Below are 19,258 nucleotides of genomic sequence, written 5' to 3' on the forward strand. Positions count from 1 at the left end.
ACTTTGGACATGTTATCAGGAGGGATCAGTCCTTGGACATCACGTTTGGTAAAGTAGAGGGCCAGCGAAAAAGAGGAAGATCCTCAACAAGATGGATTGACACAGTGGCTGCAACAATGGGCTCGAGCATAATGATTGTGAGGATGGCGCAGGACTGGGCAGTGTTTCGTTCTGTTGTACATAGGGTCACTATGAGTCAGAATCAACTTGACAGCACCTAACAACAACAACAACATTGCTTGCAACAAAAATAAAACTAAAAATCACTCATCGGTCACTTAAAATTTACAAGGAACTTTGCAGGTACTCCTATGCTCTGTGTTCATCAAGCACGGGAGCAGCTGTGCACCAGAGCCCGTGCTGGCACTCCCGCCTGGTGCTTGACCCTGCTCTCAACCTCTGCAATCTCCTTACTCCTGTGGCTTGTTGGCTTCCTTGCACCTCGGACCTCATTCCCACTGGGCAATGTCTAGTTTAGAGCTTGGCGTTCACAAAATTGCCCCCTAATTATTCCAAAGCATCCACAATTATATGTTTTCAATATCTGACACATTCTTCCATCAAATTACACAGCAGTTGCATCTGACACATTTCCCTTACCTTCTGCTTGCTCCTGGGCTTGCAGTGGCATTATAACCTGGAGGGGGTGGTGGAAACCAGGACTGCCTGTTAAGAAATGACAACAGTTACAAACATGGTCCTTAATAAGCTTGATCCCACCCACATGTCTATGAAGAAAAGCTGAAAATAATTTGATAGTTAAAAAGGTAACATGATTACTTTTATACAAGGCCTTGGAAATGGAATGAAAAGTATTTTATAAATGAATAGAAAGTGATTATACTCTAGGCTATCTGCTCCCCCAAGTAAGTTCCTTTTCTCATTTCTTTTGGTACTAAACAATGTGGACATTTCTTTAAAAAGAAATCTGAAACAAATCTGAAAAACAATAACATTTATGGAGAAATCTAAATAATGGGTACATGGGTGTTTACCATGTTACTCTCTATTTTTCTCTATATCTGAAATATTTCATAATAGAAACAGTAACAATTTGATGTTCTATTTAAAATACAGTTTTAAAAAAACTGTGATGGAAAGTCCCGACAAGTAAGAATATTGAAAATATAAATAAACATCACAGAGATTAGCGAAGGATTGTTGTTCTTAGGTGCCATCGATCGCAACCCTATAGGACAGGGTAGAACTGCCCCATAAGGTTTCCAGGGAGCAGCTGGTGGATTTGAACTGCCAACCTTTATGGTTAGCAGCCAAGCTCTTAACCACTGTGCCACCAGGGGATTAACAACAGGCAATAAGAAATATCTCCTACTAGAAAGATGTCTTCACCTGACTAGGACATCATTTTAATTGGCAGAGAGAGAAAGCCTGGGATAAGGAAGTCAGGAGAGCTACCTGTAAATTCTTAAGGTAGGTGTATTCTCTGAGGCACCACAGGACAGAACTAAGACCAGGTGGGAGTGAAATCAAGGCAAATTTCAGCTCAAGGTAAGGAGGAGATACTCATCCACGACACCTAGTCAAAGGTGCATCTCAGAATAGCCATGGTCTTATCACTGGCTTCAAGATCCTGAATTAAATCTAACCTGTCAGAGGAAAAATACTTGCCCTGGGTAGGAGATTAGACTGTTGTTGTGTGCCCTCAAGTCAATTCCAAGTCATAGTGACCCTATAGGACAGAGTAGAACTGCCGCAAAGGGTTTTCTAGGCTCTAATCTTTATGGGAGCAGATCTCCAGGTCTTTCTCCTACAGAGCTATTGGGTAGGTTCAAACCGCCAACTTTTCATTTAGCAGCTGAGCACTTAACTGTTGCATCACCTGACCTTAAATTTCCCTTCCAACCTTAGGAATCTCTTTTTAACAGACAAAGTGTTGGAAAGATGTGAAATTTGGGTCCAAGAGAAAGATAAATCACATTTCATGAAATTCTGCAAGTGTACCAGAATCCTTACCACAGGAAAAATAGAATTAGTCATCTCACTCTCTCAGAAGACTGTAGCTACACCAGGGCAAAGTCAGTCAGTCCCCCATCAGATATTTATTGGGTACCTACCCTGTGTCAGACATGGTTCTAGGTGTAGGCAGAGGCAATGAGAAAAAACAAAACACCAAGGTTCACAAAGGCTTGTTTTCTGTTTGCATCATGATGCATTAGCACCGTATTCCCTTCAAGATGCAGGAGTCTCTTCCACCATCACTTTCGGTCGCATGAAGATTTCTGCTACCACAGGTCTTGCTATTCCACTGCACTTACTAGATGAGCGGAACTTAGCAAGAGCAGAATATGGGAGGCCATGCAGGAGAAGTCAAAGGAGGGAATAATCACATAAACATAGAGCCTTTGACTCTGTATTTGGAAGCAGGGTCAGCCCAGCTACAGAGTAGAAGAGGCAGCCACTGAAGTAGGCTGATTTCAGGAGCATGGAAATATATGGCCACATCTTAGTCATTGTTTAAAGTTACAGCATTCCTATAGCAGAACTCTGTTAAAATCCATTACATGAATGAGCCCACTCACTAAAGATAAAAGTCCCTGGGTAATGCAAACTTCTCGGTTACCCAGAGGTGCCTCAAAAGAAAGGCCTGGTGATCTACTTCCAAAAGATCATAGTCATGGAAAACCCTATGGAGTAAAGTTCTACTCTGACACACATGGGGTCACCATGAGTCGGAATTGACTTGACAGCATCTGGTTTTGGTGGTATCATCAAGGATATGACTTAAAAATTCAAGGCCCTAAGGGAATTGGGGAGTACCTGGGTGGTGCAAACAGCAAACACGTTCAGGTGCTAACTGAAAGTTTGGTGGTTCAAATCCACCCAAAGGTGCCTCGGAAGAAAGACCTGGTGATCCACTTCCAAAAAAAATCATCAGTTGAAAACCCTGTGGAGCGAAGTTCTACTCTGACACACATGGGGTTGCTATCAGTTGGAATTAACTCCACAACAACTGGTTATTTTTTAAGAGAACTGGAGGGAAGACCATACATTTTAATAAGAGATTTGTTGTTGTTGTTAGTTGCTGTTGAGTCAGTTCTGACTCATGGCAACCCCACATGTGCAGAGTGGAACTTCACCCCACAGAGGTTTCAATGACTACGAAGTTGAACTTTTAGAAGCAGACCATCAGGCCTGTCTTCCGAGTTGCCTCTGGGTGAGTTCGAACTGCCATCCTTTTAGCTGGTAGTCGCGTACTTAACCCTCTGAGCTACACAGGGACTCCCACTGGCAGACTACGGGGTAGCAAGGACTGACGTTTGATGTCAGCAGAATGCAGGCAGTGGATCCTCGGGGAAAAAGTGAGAACAAAGAGGAAGCAACTCTGAATGCTGCCTGGAGCTGTGGTGGAGGATTTGGTTCAGAAATATAATAAAGAACAATCATTCTTTAGAATATCACCTAAACGCAAATACAACCAGCCCATCATACCTCTTTTTCTTTACAGGAGTAGTAGCAGAGGCAGAAGCCGTGGTGTTGGTGGCGTTTGTGCTGAACAAATTACCAGGTTGCCTGTTTAATCACAAAAACAACAAATAATCACATTCCTGAAACTTTTTCATTCTACCCCAACTTTGAAAGGCCTAGTAACTGACTCATATGCCTCATCTGCTCGCTATCCACCACAAAGTACTTCAATTAAGGTTTGAAGAATTACAAAAGATGCCTTTCCTTAATCTGACCTATTTTATAAATCACCAGTTTCTCATATAACTAATTAAAATGGAAGGAATTGAATAATAAGTCATTCATCATAGGACATTATCTGTCCTAAATTCAGACAAATCAACTGTGGTATGCGATGGATTCACACGTATTTTTTAATTCCTGGGATTATATTGCGACTAACAATTATACTGTAAATTTTTTTTACATTAAAAGCATTAGTATGCTAAAGAAAACAATTTAAAAGTTCACCATTTTTGCATCTCTACTTAGCATTTATAAATATAATCAGACCCTCAAACAATGGAAGTGACCCAGGCCTGTTTCAGCCACGGAGAGGTGCCACCCAGTGTGAAAAATTACTGCAATAAGTACACACGAAGAAACTAAGAACATTTAAAAATCTGCCTAACTGGGGCTGCCTATAACCACCAACAGTGTATTCTAGTTTTCAAAAGTGTGTTTCTTCGACATGGATTGTTAGCAAACCCATGATTTCAGAATCCTCTGAAGCAGGAGTTGGGGAGAGTGAAGTTTAAGGAACAAAGAGCTGATTGCCATGAGAAATGGGAGTCTGTAGGAAAAAGTAAAGCATCTAGATTAAAAGAAAAAAAATGATCTAAGTTTTGGTGTTAGGTTACAGCAGTGGTCTGCAAATTTTTTCTGTAAAATTCCAGACAGTGAGTATTTTAAGCTTTGCGGACCATTTCGGTGCCTGTCCTCTGCTGCAGAGATTAAAAAAAAAACCTGTTGCCATAAAGATTCCAACTCCTAGAGACCCTATAGGAGAGAGAGAACTGCCCAATAGGGTTTCCAAGGCTGTAATCTTTACAGAAGCTGACTGCCCCATCTTTCTCCCACAGAATGGCTGGTGGGTTCCAACCATCAACCTTTCAATTAGCAGCCGAGTGCTTAACCACTGAACCACCAGGCTCCTGTGCTGCAGAGGTAGACAATATCTAAGTGGGTGGGTGTGGCTGTGTTCCAATGAAACTTTGGCCTGAGGGTCATAGACCTCCGGTCTAGAGCACTGAATTAGCACATACTATATGTATATATACATACATATATATAATTCTTAAAATGTAACCTCAGATAGAAAAGTACATACGACTCTGTTGATTCTGGTGATCTAAAGGCGGACAGGCTTCTGGTAAGGAAAAAAACCAAAAACAAAGTTTGAGCAGCGATGAAGAATTAACACTTGCATCTATCTGCAATTATCCATGAATTTAGAGTTATTATTTTAACAGTTAGATATTATTTGAGAGCAGGAAAAAGAAATACATTTGATAAGGGGAATCCACGATCTTTTTATCTCTGGCACCAGATTCCAAAGGAATAGTTTTTCTTTAGAAAATCTGGCATCTTTTAAGCCCGAAGTTTCTATTTGTTGGGTACAGTAATTTTCTTTCATAATGAGAATGTAAAATTTGCGTTTACATGTATTTCATAATCTTGCCACCAGGACAATTGAAACAGAAATACAAATGTGTTAAAAATGATGACATGAGGCTAGGCGCTCCCTTGATTTTTTTAAGCCAGACAACAAGATTTCATTTTTCACTAGACGTACAGCAAGGGGTAAAGGCCTTTACTCCAGAACTTTAGTATCTAAAACATAAAGGGTAAGAAGTTACAGGAAGATATTAAGTAGGAATGAAGCAGTGTAAGTAAATAAGTTATGCTTAGAAAAATATTGTACTTGAACCTTTCCCGAGTTAGTAGGTACTGATACCTATTGGTTACTTGGTGATCCGAGGCATTGGCCTTATGCGCTTTAGCAGCATCTTTTCGGTCTGAGATCCTTTATAAAGAAACAAGAAAAAAGTTTGGATAAACATTTAGATGATTAAACTCCTTTCAGAACTCATTCATGCTAGAATAACTTTACAATATAAACTTTCTTGAATAACAAGCCCTGTTTTTCAGGTGTTACATTTTAGAAAATTTTACAGTAAAACGAAAGCTACTTAAGACAAAAAAGATGAGGCTATTTTTATAGTTTTGATTTTTATAAGTATTACTCTTTTCTGTTTGCCTCTCTGAGCACTGATAACATTAACTGTTGTTGTAATGTTTATTATCTTATCAATGACGGTACTTGTCAGTCAAAGGCATCAATGGAATGCTTAACTATGTTTTTAACGTTTTGAGTTAGAGAGAATACTATGTATTTGCCAAATCCATTTTATTTTCCTCCTGAACACACAGGAAGACTACATTTCTCAGCTTCCTTTGCAATTAGGTTGGGATCATGAGATTGAATTCTAAACTAAAGAACGTGGACAGAAATGTGGTGTACCACTTTTAGATCCATCATAAAAACCCCAGCACCCTCCTCCATGCTGGTTGTTCCCCTTCCATGATAGCTTTGGTGTCCGTGGGCTGACGACAGCAGTATTGAAACATAGAAGGAACTTAGATCCCTGAGTGACTGCATGGAGCAAAGATTCCCCCCCTTACCCCCAGTTCTCCAGCCAATCACATTGGACTCTAGTGAAAGCAAGCAGTAACCCTTGATTGTGTTAAACCACAGAGATTTGGGGTAAGGCGCTTGTTAACATAGTTACTTTGCCTTGACAAACTAGCTTACTTTCACTAATACATTTAGTTAATAGTTCCAACTTGAACATGTCAGCAATCGTGAGGATAATACCAGACCCAGTAACATTTCCCTCTTTGTACATGGGGTCACCATAGAGCCGACTCTAGAACAGCTGTCTATCTAATGCCCATCGAATGTTTGAATTGCTTTAATTTCAGATCTCATCAAGGAGGATACATCTAGAAAAGCTGTGTGTGTCTGTGCTTAAAGTGAGGAAGCACAAATTAGGAATCTGTTATACATAAGGTCACCCTAAGCCAGAGTTGGCTCTAGGACAACTAACGACAACAATAGTCCCCATAACAATGGTGGGATCTTATGACTGCAGCTCCTGTTCCCCTCCTTCCTTCCCTCACACCAGATTGAAAGGTTCTTCCTATAACCTGGTGCTATCTTCTGGAGCATTCTGCAGGCTTGCATGAAACTAGAATATAGCATAAGGTTTCCCTCAGGAAACAAACAGTCTGACAAGGCCCTTCTGTTGATTCCAATCTCTGGGTCTACTATAACTGTCCTAAACTTTCACTTTTACCCTCTACTTTAGTACAGGGCTTTATATAAACCCTTCTTGCTAAGATAGACATTGACTTTGATTCTCTCTTTAAAAAAAAAACCATGTGGGAAAAATATCCCTTAGTTATATGGTAGAAATAATTTCAATTTGTAAAGTCATTTTGCCACTTGTAACTAAAATATTGGGTAAATAACTCTTAACAAGTTAAGTTTCTATGAGTCAACCCTAAAACACAGCTTCCGCTTATGGTGCATAATGCCAGAAACCATTAACTCTTGAATGTAGAAACAGGGGATGAATAACTGGTTACGACACTCCAAAGCTCCATATTCTCAATATACTGTTCACAATACAGGCAGTAACTTGTATAGAATCCTAGAATCCGTGTATAAAAACCTTCACATCCAAGGAGATCATCAGGCCAACGACTGCAATCATATCACCTGCACTAACTGCCCCAGAGCCCTCTGGGATATTTAGATTTAAAGTGCCCTGCAGCAAATCATAGTCAATCATAGGTAGGATGCCAGGTAATCATAGGCTTAAGTTTTCCTTGAAAATTGTATACAGACTTCATAGCTGTCTCTGAGGCCTCATATAATATAAAAATAATCTTGGGAAATACTACTCTGATACACTGAAAACAACAATTTGTTTAAAACAAACAGAATTACAAATATTCTCAAGGTTTAAATAAAGGTGAGTTTTGAGGTTAAAATTAAAGAAGCTAATAAAAGTTCTACAGTGTACATCTATGAGAATACTACTACATCTCATAATAAAAATAGCTACCTACTACTCTTTGCCAGTCATTTTATATGCAGTCGTTCCTTGGTATCTGCAGAAGATTGGTACCAGGACCCTCGAGGATACCAAAATTTTAGGATACTCAAGTCCCTTATAAAAAATGGCATAGTATTTTCATATTACCTATGCACATCCTCCTGTATACTTTAAATGATTTCTACATTACTTATAATGCCTAATACAATGTAAATGATATGTAAACAGTTGTTATACTGTATTGTTTAGGGAGTAATGACAAGAAAAAAGTCTGTACCATTCAGTATAGAGGCAACCATCATAGGCCTAACTACAGTGCATGTCAGCAACAACATAACTTTCTTTTTCTGAATATATTTGATCCACGATTGGCTGAATCGGTGGATGTGAAACCCGTGGATACAGAGGGCCGACTGTATTTTTCTCTGCTCTTAAGAACAATTCTACAAGGTAAGTGTAATTATTTTCATTTTATAGATGAAGAAGTGACGTCTCGGAGAAGTTGGGTGACTTTCTCTTGGGCACACTGCTAAAAACTGGCAAAGAAAGGATTTACAGGTGGTGGCCGTTCCGCTAGGGCCCAGTGTCATATCTCAGATCCTGTATTGTGACTGTCCCCAACTATCACATATTAGGTCAACAAGTCTTCCTCTAGTTATTACTGTTCACTTCCCACAGTCTCCTCTATGACACTGGGTGGGGAGGGGGGTGCGTGGTGGAGATCTATCAACAGTAATAGAACTCTAAAGCGCCGTTCCAATAAATGTCAATTTCTTATTGTTCAGGGAGATGAAATTTGTATTTCTCCTGGAAATTAAGTTTCTGTCAACTTGTGATACAAATAGGTTATTTTAATAGGAGTCAACCTCGGAGGCAGGAAACACCCGAACAATACAATCAACAATAAAATCGAAAGAACCAAAGGAAAAGTTGTAGTTCCATTACTGAACACTAGGGGTCTCCCTTGGTTTTCTAAATTCAGTCGTTTAACCACTAGGATTTGGGCCTGTCAAATACACTGCGTAAAGATTATAGCCTAGGAAACGCTACGGGGCAGTTCTACTCTATCCTACAGGGTTGTCATGAGTCAGAAACGACTCGACGGCACACAACACCTATACTGCATTCACTTGCATGCTACATGTGCTATTGCTTACTTATGTTTCTTTAGCATGCTCATGTTTTTACCTACATATACATTTTAAAGGAAACTCTTCAAATAGAAACTCAATACTTTTCTTATGCTCATTAAAATAAGTACATTAGCATTAAGATGTGCATGTGTGCGCACGCACACACACTCTACTCACACACACTGTGGATATTTGACCCTCTTCCATCTAAAATTATTTCATACTTCAAATTTTGGTGTGGCCTGCCTTTGGAATTTCTGCTCCTGCTAACAGGGCTTGTGTTTCTTTACTGACCCCTGTGGCTTCTCTTCCTCACTTCCATTTCCCCATGTACAGAGATGTAGCTTACTATAGAAGACAGGATTCCCTTGGAAATAAGCTGACCAGGTTACTTCTCCCAAACATGCCATAAAGCTCTGCATGAAAGATTCAGTTAATCTCTGGTCCTGTTTTCTAGCGTATAAAAAGAGTTTGGGTTAAACTGGTGGTTCTGAAAGTTGACTACATGTTAGAATCACTCCATAAACTTAAAAAAAATTGCTTGAGTTCCATCTCAGAATAATGAAATCAGAGTATTGGGGTTGTGGGCTAGTGGATCCAAGGCATTAATAAAGACTAGAAGCTCCCTCAGTGGTTCCAACGTACAGTCAAGGCTGAGATGACTCCACTAGGTTGCCTGTGAGGTCTAGTCCTAACATCCCAAGGCTCTGTCTTGCGTGGTCTGAGATAAACTTTCAGACGTACAACCTACAAAAGCTTAGGTGTCCCACATATCTGGAGCCCTGGAGGTACAGTGGTTAAGAGCTCAGCTGCTAACCAAAAGGTCGGCAGTTCGAATCCACCAGCTGCTCCTTGGAAACCCTACGAGGCAGTTCTACTCGGTTCTATAGGGTCACTATGAGTTGGAATTGACTCGACAGCAATGGGTTTGGGTTTCGGTTCCCACATAACCACATTTCATGAGGTTTAACTAACTCACTTTAAAATTCATTCCTGAAAATAGGGTTTTCATCTTCAATTAGGGGCTCACTAGGACAGCCTGCAAAGCCAGGGGCAAATGGGCAGCAGTATTTTGACTCCTCTTCTCCATGTGCTACTGAGGAGACGGAGATCTTTTACATACACGTCTACAAACTTATGTTTCTCAGGATGGTAATTAAAAAGAGAGGCTGATCCTTCAAGGATACCAATGCCGACTGTCCTCTATTAGGGAGAATGACTTGAAAACCTGTGAATAGTGCAGACATATATACATTTGCAATATTAACAAACACTGACATAGTCTGAATATAGAGTATAACTTTAAGTTTCAGCATAGCTACTTAAAATCTAGCAGGTGCCATTTTTATCTATAATAGCGGCACATCTTTAACTATAGGGAGTGAGCTCAACCATTGCTGGCCTCAGGTGTCCATTGTGTCTTGACTTCAATTAAATTGTTAACTTTACTCTTTACTTATGCTTACAAAGCATCTCTAACAAATCTAAAATAAAAATGTGATTTGTAGTATGTACACTTTAGCCTGAATGGAAGTGTCTCAGTTTTCTCCATAGAGATGAGTCTTGACCCTCTAAGTGAGGGCTAACGACAAGCACAACATAAAGGACTCATTCTATAAGCCAAATGGTTACTCTAGTGCCAAGAGAGTAGTTTCCCTCTCTAACGTAATGAGCTAATGCCTTTATCCTAGGTGGAGCAAAGCTACTGTATTATTAAAATTTACACTGTCTCCAGAAAGTAACTGGACAGAAACTGCTGCTATTCCTTCACCATCAGGATGGAAGAACCAAAAGTTAATCATATTCACAAAAATAATTACACTCTTAATTTTTAATTGCACTAACAGATTCCACGCAGTGTTCACTGTAGTTATACTCACATCGGTTTCTCTTGGAAGTTTTAATATCAATCTGTTCTTATCAGGATATTAGCGAAATATTGTATCTAGTCAAGATTTTATGAGTTTTGAAGAAGGAAATAATTCAATCCTTATGTCACTTCTATCTTGGGATAAAATATCAATGGTTCAAAGTTTACCTTGGAAAACATCAGAATATCTCATAGCTTTATAGAAATGGGATTCAACATATGTTATGGATTCTGCTTAGATGGTTCAAAACACCTTACCTGTCTAAACTGTCATCAGATCTGTACCGACTAATTGTGGCTTTTGGCTCATCTCTCTCATTTGTTTTCCTGTAGCCAAAAAAATAAATAATAACCAAAAGACAAATAAATTATCAGATAGTTTATAAGACCTATCATGCATTCGGCAAAATGTTTACCAACCAAGGTAGAAAATGTACACGTTACCAAGAAAAGAAAGACTTTGAGCACCCAAATTCTCCAAAGTTGTGACTTGGATAAAATAAATTATGGGAAGCCCAACTCCTCATGCCACTAAAGGATTCTTCTCTGGCTGCAATCACTCCTAACTACAATATGATACATTCAAATTGAGCATAAGGATATGTAAAACAAACAACACAGGATGCAAAATGGTTAATAACTAATATGTACTCTTGTCAATGTTGTGGATTTCTGCATAATAGAAACTCCTCAATCCCTTATAATCGCTTTTTTTTGTTTGCAGAGTTTATCAGTGCCATAAGCCAGCACAATGGACCAAGTACTGAAAGCGTTATTTAAAATTCAGCACCGTGGACAGGGTTGAAAAAAGAAAACTACTGGCAGAAGGGAGAGGAAAGATAGGAAAAGATAGAAACAGGAAAATCTGGAAAAAGAATAAAACAAGAAAGTGGGGACAGAGAGAAAGGTTGGAGGTAGTAAGGAGATGAGGAAGGAGGTGGGCAGAAATAAAGTACAGAAGGGCAGCATGGTAGGCAAATCAGCAGAAAGGAAGAGGAGAGGGAGGAAGAAAGAAGAGAGGAAAAGACAAGAAAATAAGAGAAAGGAGGATAGGAGACTCAAGACTAAGGATCACAATAATCAAAGCAATGGAAATAGCGTGATGAGACTGATCAAACAAACAAACAAAAAAGCCTGTTTAATAACCCTGTGATACAGACAGGGAAAGCAAGTTATTCAGGGAATTACATTATGCTTTACCGTGCTTGCATTTTAAAATAGCATTTGAAGCAGACAGAGTATGAGACAGAATACTCAAGATTTAATTTCAAAACTGCTTGTAGTATATTTTCATTGATCAAATACTTGGAGGTAAACAATATATACAAAATACTGTGCTGGGAGCAAGGGAAAGTCAAGAATGAAATAACTATAGACTTTGCCCTCACGGAGCTTGCCGTTTTGAGGGACAAATACACCACGTACACCCAAAGGTAGAAAGTGCTCTGTGCCATAAAGAGATTCAGGCAGAGCACAGGAGGTTCTGAGTTGAGAAAGCTTATTTCCAGGTGTTAGCATCAGAAAAGGCTTTGTGGATGAGGTGCAGTTTGAGCTGCACCTTGGAGGATAAATAGATAGGAACATTTTCAAACAGAGGGAATAGTGTCAGTTAAAGCAAGAAAAATGTAAAGAAAAATACCAAATGCAACTCCCCAAGTTCTTAAGCAAACCCTGGAGTGAAATCATGGTATATTTCACCATCATGGAGTCCCTGGGTGACACAAATGTTTAAGACACCCAGCTGCTAACCAAAAGGTTGGAGGTTTAAGTCCACCCAGAGGTGCTTCAGAAGAACAGCCTGGCAATCTACCTCCAAAAACTGAACCATTAAAAACCCTATGGAGCAGTCCTACTCTGACACTCATTGGGTTGCCATGAGTTGGAATCCATTCTATGGCAATTGGTTGTTTCACTTTTTTTTTTTTTTCCTGCCATCGTGTGTAATGTGTGAATAAAAATAGGGGCAGGACCATCTGACACCCTCCTACAAATAATCCTCCATCAACACCACCACTTTATACCTCTGTGTCTGGCTTTCTTCTTCCTAGCACTTATCACAACACGGAGTATTATATTGTGTTTCTTTATGTTCTGTCACTCCTCTCCCCCACCCTCAGCTAGGATGCAAATTCTATGACAGCAGGAACTCTGTTGTATTCTCAGTCTTTAGAACAGTGTTGGGCACACAGTAGGCTACAGATAAATGCTTGTGGAATGGATAAATCTGTAGGATTATTGAGCACATAGGAAGGCAGAGCCCCACTAGGAAAAAGATAACGTGGTTTCTGTAAGAAAGAAGTAAGCAGTAAATGATGCAATCTTTGAACAGATAAATGAGCATGTCGATAAAAGAGTAGCCACAGTTTACGTAAACTTTATAAAATACTTTGATTAAACGTAATGTATTAAGTCATTACGGGTTGGAATGTAACATTTTACTCTGGATAGGAAAGTCAGCACATCTCCAAGTACTAAAGGCATGTAACACGGCTTCCTGCAGGCACTATTTGTGCTATCAGCCTTATTCAATGTATTTAAATGATCTGGTAGAGGAAGTCAAATTTCCTGGTTTGTGGATGCCATGAAGCTGTTATCTAAGGTGATGAGAATATATTATTTATTTTCCTTTCCTTTTCCTTACTGAGAATAAGTTATTAAATTATTCATCACCCTCCTCTCTAATATCTGAATTATTTTTACAATCTCAACCCTGATTACGCTTCTTCTTTGCTTAAAGAACTTTGATGGCTACCCATGACACTAGAAGAACATTCCATTTCCTCACACTACTAATACGCCCTTCCTGCTCTACTCTGGTCCTGCTTTCCTGGTGTTACCTCCTGCTGCTCCTGGTCTTTCTGCCTTCACTGTAGCTTCTTCAAGTTATTGTCAGTCCCTCCTCATGCTCTTTGCATATATTCCCACCTCTGCTGGTATTGCTTCTTTCCCTGCCCCATCCCCATTAACCAGATGTGATGGTTAATTTTACGTGTCAACTTGGCTAGGCTGTAGTTCCCAGTGGTTTGGCCAGACACTAGACTAGTTGCTGTCCTGTAATGTAATGTAATGTAATCACTTTCCATAACGTAATCTAATATAATGTAATCAATCAGTTATAAAAGGAAAGTGACCCTTATGAGGCAGAGTAGAAATGCCCCATAGGATTTCCAAGGAGTGGCTAGTGGATTAGAATGGCTGACCTCTTGGTTAGCAGATGAGCTTGTAACCACTGCGCCACCAGGACTCCTAGATCTGGCCAAACTTATGAACAGGTTTAAAAGGATTTAGAGAAATTCACAGATAAAAGTTTCCAAAGTAGACATATTCAAAGTGTCTCCTTAACTTTTTGTAGTCCACAAATGAGAAACAATCGTGCCTTATACTAATTTCCCCTTGGTGACAAACAGAGGCACATTACAAAATCAGATAAAACTTGTGTCTTCTGATGGGTGCAGTTGTGCGTGTGTGTGTGAATGTAAATGTGTTTTAATAAGAATATTATCTATTTATTTGATCAAGCTTAGATTGTGTTGCTAGTAATTTTCCTGCTAATTCACATTTGTCAGTCTGTTTGCCATGGCATGGCTTAACTGATTTAGTGTTTTCCCATAAACCCAGGAGTTTTTGGAAAGAAATGCACTGTCTCATAAAGCAAGTAAACTCTGGAGTTATTTCTGTATTTTAGGGTTCCTTTCTCTGAGATTCAGGGATATCTTATCTGGTCCCATTCCTGTGAGAGCCCCTTCCTGCTGTCAGGAGGTGACCTAGGTGGGGTGGGCAGAGGGTCTATTAGACTATGGCATCCAGCGGTAGTTCTGGGAGCCACAAGCAGGGGGAGCACGGAGTTTTCCCTGTGGAAACCCCTGGTGATATCAGATACTCTCCTTAAAGTGACCAGAAGGTCAGGGGAAGCCTTAGGCTAGCCACAAACATTCAGTTGTTTTGAACAAGTCTCCTCCTAAAACTACCATCTCTCTCTGTGTTTCTGCTAATGACAGAACGTGTCTGAAACACCCACCTGTCCAAGGCATCATGAGAGTTACACCGGTTGAGCACCACCCTACTGTAATATTCATCTCTGCAAAGAAAGAACAAATATGTCACATAAAAAGTTAGAATAGTATTTGGAAGGTGCAAAACAAAAGAGAGAGGCAAGGAGCTCATAGCTTTTGGCAAGGTTAATTCACTTTAGTGTAGGCATAAGAACATAACTATTTTCACCTGTCACCACTTGAGACAGAAGGGCACAAAAGAAACAAGTGTATCAGTATAAATGATTGTTATTCTAATTTATCCCATGAGATTTCCACATGATTCAACAATGGAATGAGTCTGTTGTTTTTTGTTTTTGTTTTTTTTTAATCAGAGTGTGGGAACATGAGGCAACCTACTTTGTGCATATTAATCCGTTACTGTCGAGTTGATTCTGACTCATGGTGACCCCATGTGTTACGGGATAGAACTGCTCCATACACTTTTCTCGGGTGTAGTCTTTACAAAAGCAGATCGCTAGGCCTTCTTTCTGTGGTGGGTTTGAACCACCAATCTTTAGGTTTGTAGTCGATCCCAAACCGTTCGCACCACCCAGGGACTTTTGTGTATATTAAAGCCAAACCAAACCCATTGCTGTGGAGTCAGTTCCAACTCATAGTGACCCTGTAAAACAGACTAGAACTGCCCCATGGGGTTTCCAAGGAGCAGCTGCTGGATTCGAACTGCCAACCTTATGGTTAGCAACCGAGCTCTTAACCACTGCAGGGTTCTTGTATATTTAAGAAGGGTCTTTTTCTGCTGGAAAAAAAGCTTTCTACCAATATATATTAAATTTAATGAGGCCCATTATGTCTGGACATTTTAATTTGACGGACTTGACAGTTTACCCAACAAAAAGCAGGAAAATAAGAACCAATATTTGTATTAAAGGAGGCTGATCGTTCGTAGGAGACATGGCCCATTTTGAACTGTGAAAATACATGGTTTGCCCCATTTGTCCTTGAAGTAACACTATAAATTAGGCAGGGAAGATGATGTACATAAAGTCTAACACATAGAATCCCAAGGCATATCTCTCTCACTTTGTACAACGAACCTGAAAACACAGGCAATTTTAGGAAACATCAAAACATGTAGTAGAGCCTTTGGATTTGAGCCAAGCCAGAGAGTAAGTACCTGAATCTTTTTCATGTCAACCCAACCAAACCAGAAATACCACATATCCCATGGTTCTGCTCCACTAACATTACTCAACACTCTGTAACCATTTTTAATAGAGCTATAAAAGAACTGTAGCAGACAACTAAAAACTTAAATTAAAAAAAAAAAAAAAAGATGAACAGTGAAACTAAAACAATGCCAGCAAACATATGCCTTCGAAGACCCCAAGAGAACTTTCCCATCTCACCGGCTAGTGCTTCCTGAGACTTGGGAGAGAGTGGTAGGTACCAGGCAGAGTTCTTCCCTGAGGAGAAAAACCATAACACACAGAGCTGGGACAGTGGGAGTGCAGGAAGCACCAGAGCCAATTCTGCCTCATTCAGCAGTTGCTGTGCCATCCAAGCTGGCTTCCCTGGGCCTTTGTAAGGAGGCATGCCTGGCACAAAACCTCACTCCTAACAACTCTGATTTGTCTTAGACATTCTTATCTTCATGCATTTGTGTAAATACTCACAATCCAAAATTTATATGTACATTTGACATCACTCTATCACTATGGAGACATAGAAATGCCATATTAGGTTCTGACAGAAGCAATAAGTATTGCTTCATAAAAGGGAATAATTGCTGTCCAATAGCGTTTAACTCCAAAAGAGCCCTGGTGATCCCATTTTGAAGCACTTGGATGCTAACCAAAAAGTTCGTGGCTCGAACCCACCCAGCAGCTCTACGGGAAAAAGACCTGGTGATCTGTTCCCATAAAGATTATACAGCCAAGAAAATCCTATGAGTCAGTTCTACTCGGTCACAGTATATGAGTCAAAATCAACTTGACAGAACCTAACAACAACAACAGTGTAAATTTCAAAAGTTAGTGTGATTCTCTACACACCCTGATATTCTCTTAAAATAATAATATTTAATAACAGAAGTTGGAGCCCTGGTAGCACAGTGGTTAAGAGTTTGGCTGCTGACTAAAAGGTTGGCAGTTCAAATCCACCAGTCACTCCTTGAAAACCCTATGGGGCAGTTCTACTCTGTCCTCGAGGGTGGCTATGAGTCAGAACTGACTCAACGGCAATGGTTTTTGTTTGTTTTTTAATAACAGAAGTTAATAGGTATGTTTTTATTTAACAGTCACAAGTATGTTCCTCCAATAACCCTATATGGACAGTTTTGTAGAAAGTAATGCCGGGTTTCTCAGCCTCAGCACTATTGCCGTTTTGGCCCGGATAATTCTCTGTTGTGGGGCTGTCCAGTGCGCTCGAGGACGTTTGGCGGTGTCGGGTTTGTTTTGGTTTTAGCACCATCCCTTGCCTCTACCTCCCAGATGCAAGAATCAGTGTCTAGATGTGACAACAAAAAATATTTCCAAATATTGCCAAATGTCCCCTGAGGAGAAAAATTGCTCCCATTTGAGAAAATGGAGTAATGGAAAGAGATGTGCCATGTTAAAATCTCAACTCTGCCACTTACTAGCTGTGCGCCATTGGAAAAGTTACTTAACTTCTCTGAGCCACATATTCCTCTTCTGTAAAATGAGGCTATAATACCTATTTTGCATGATTGTTGTGCTATTTAGTGATGGTTTGTTAAAGTACCTGGCATCAAACCTGACACATAAGAGAAAATCAGGAAACATATGCATATGTATACATACAACATACAATAAATATCTACTTGGGTTGGACAAATGTCTATTGTAAATCTATATTGGCAATGAGGTCATAGTTTTCAGATCTTTCAGCATATAGATAGTATATCTATACGCTATATCTATATATAACATATCAATCTATTAGCATATAGATAGTATAACCAATGCTCATATCATGCACATAAAACTTTCTTGGTGGCAAAAGTCTTCCCTTACAAAATAACACCACCGCATTGACCAAATTTCCAATACCTAGAGATATATGAGGAGCCCTGGTGGCACAGTGGGTAAAGTGCTCAGCTGCTAACTGAAAGCTCAGCGACTCGAATCCACCAGCTGCTCTGCGGGAGAAAGATGTGGCAGTCTATTTCCTTAAAGATTTACAGCCTTAAAAACCCTGTAGGGCAGTTCTAGTCTGTCCTACAGGGTCGCTATGAGCCAGAATCCACTCAACAGCACTGGGTTTTGTTTTGTTTTGTTTTTCAGAGGTATATGGCCACTTGGGACTAGAGTGGCCTGGGAACTTATATCCATGTGTTCAATTTGATTTGTGCACATAGAAATTTTAGAGAAATTACTATTAAATGTGTAAATTTGGAATCATATTAGTGTTTATTTCTACTGAGAAGGAGCCCTGGTGATACATCAGTTAAGTGCTCAGCTACTAACTGAAAGGTTAGTGGTTCAAACCCATCCAGTGACTGCACGAGAGAAAGACCTGGCTATCTGTTTCCATAAAGATTACAGCCTAGAAAACCCTACAGGGCAGTTCTACTCTGGCACATGGAATTGCTATGAGTCAAAACTCGACGGTTCCTAACTACAACAACAACACATTTCTACTGACGTGATCAACGTGCTTCAGTGATTTTCTTACCGTGGATTAACTGCTACCTTTTAGAAACTGGAAACTCATGTTTTCTTTTCAATTTACCGAGTAAGCACAAGCATCTATTCTAGGTGATGACCTTGAAATCCTGCTCTTTCTCACTAATGACACACATTCTCTTAAATATGTAGGATATTAAAAACGGGAGAGGTATTTTTGAAAATCTAATGTAATCAATGCATGTTTACTAAACCTAACCAACTGTTAGACCACGCAACAAAGTGTGTTAGAAGGAATGTGTTTGCTTTTCAGATGACACTCTCTAGCCATCCACCCATCCATCCTCTACACCCCCTTACTTTTCTTCTTCAGGATGTTTCTTAATCCAGATGTTATCCTGTAAGAAAGTCCTTCTTTGGTTCACTTCGTGAAAACCTCGTTGCCTCAGCATGGTTCCCAGAGCGGCACTCTTCACATCTATCAAAAGAAACGCGAGAAATGGAGAGGTGCAGTATCATGGAATGGAGTGTGGGTTTCTTAACTTGAACATCTTCGGAGTCTCATCTGATTGGCCAGCATAAGTGTTCTAGGCTGCCAAGTCCGTACGGTTTCAAAGTAGGGCTCACCAGCAAGAAAGAACACAAATCCATATCCAACCAGCAGAGATAACATACAGAACTGTTCAGGTGCCAAATGAAACTGCCAACACAGATCATAGGCCCCGTCCAGCTCCAGGAACGTGGAACCACAGGCTGGGATAAACCCAGCCAGGGATTACTGGGTTGGCCCTTTTACTCAATAAGAAGATCCCAGAAGTGAGTGGACAGCCCCATAAAACCAAATGAGACTAACGAGGTACAGGAGTCCAGTGACAAGGGCCAGAAGGCAGAAGGGGACAAGGAAGCTGGTGCTAGGGGACCCAAGGTTGTGTAAGGATATTGTTGATGTGTTGTGAGATTGTTAACCATTGTCATAGGGCAACATGTGTAGTAACTGTTAAATGAGAAACTGTTTTGTTCTGTAAGC

The 19,258-nt window shown here is 40.0% G+C and overlaps 1 protein-coding gene across 1 annotated transcript in view; it reads right to left on the bottom strand.

Annotated features, from left to right (window-relative positions):
- SCEL (sciellin) overlaps positions 1-19,258 on the bottom strand; it is a 148,446-nt gene that overhangs the window by 128,586 nt on the left and 602 nt on the right. The window contains exons 2-7 of the mRNA XM_012554145.1: positions 18,592-18,709; positions 14,611-14,670; positions 10,851-10,919; positions 4,796-4,834; positions 3,451-3,531; positions 601-666 (exon numbers count right to left, since the gene is read on the bottom strand). Of these exons, the coding sequence (XP_012409599.1) occupies positions 601-666; positions 3,451-3,531; positions 4,796-4,834; positions 10,851-10,919; positions 14,611-14,670; positions 18,592-18,709 (433 nt within the window). The remainder of the gene's footprint in view (positions 1-600; positions 667-3,450; positions 3,532-4,795; positions 4,835-10,850; positions 10,920-14,610; positions 14,671-18,591; positions 18,710-19,258) is intronic.

This window comes from Trichechus manatus, unplaced genomic scaffold (genome assembly GCF_000243295.1).
Source record: "Trichechus manatus latirostris isolate Lorelei unplaced genomic scaffold, TriManLat1.0 scaffold00013, whole genome shotgun sequence".
In the NCBI taxonomy this organism is placed as follows: Eukaryota; Metazoa; Chordata; class Mammalia; order Sirenia; family Trichechidae; genus Trichechus; species Trichechus manatus.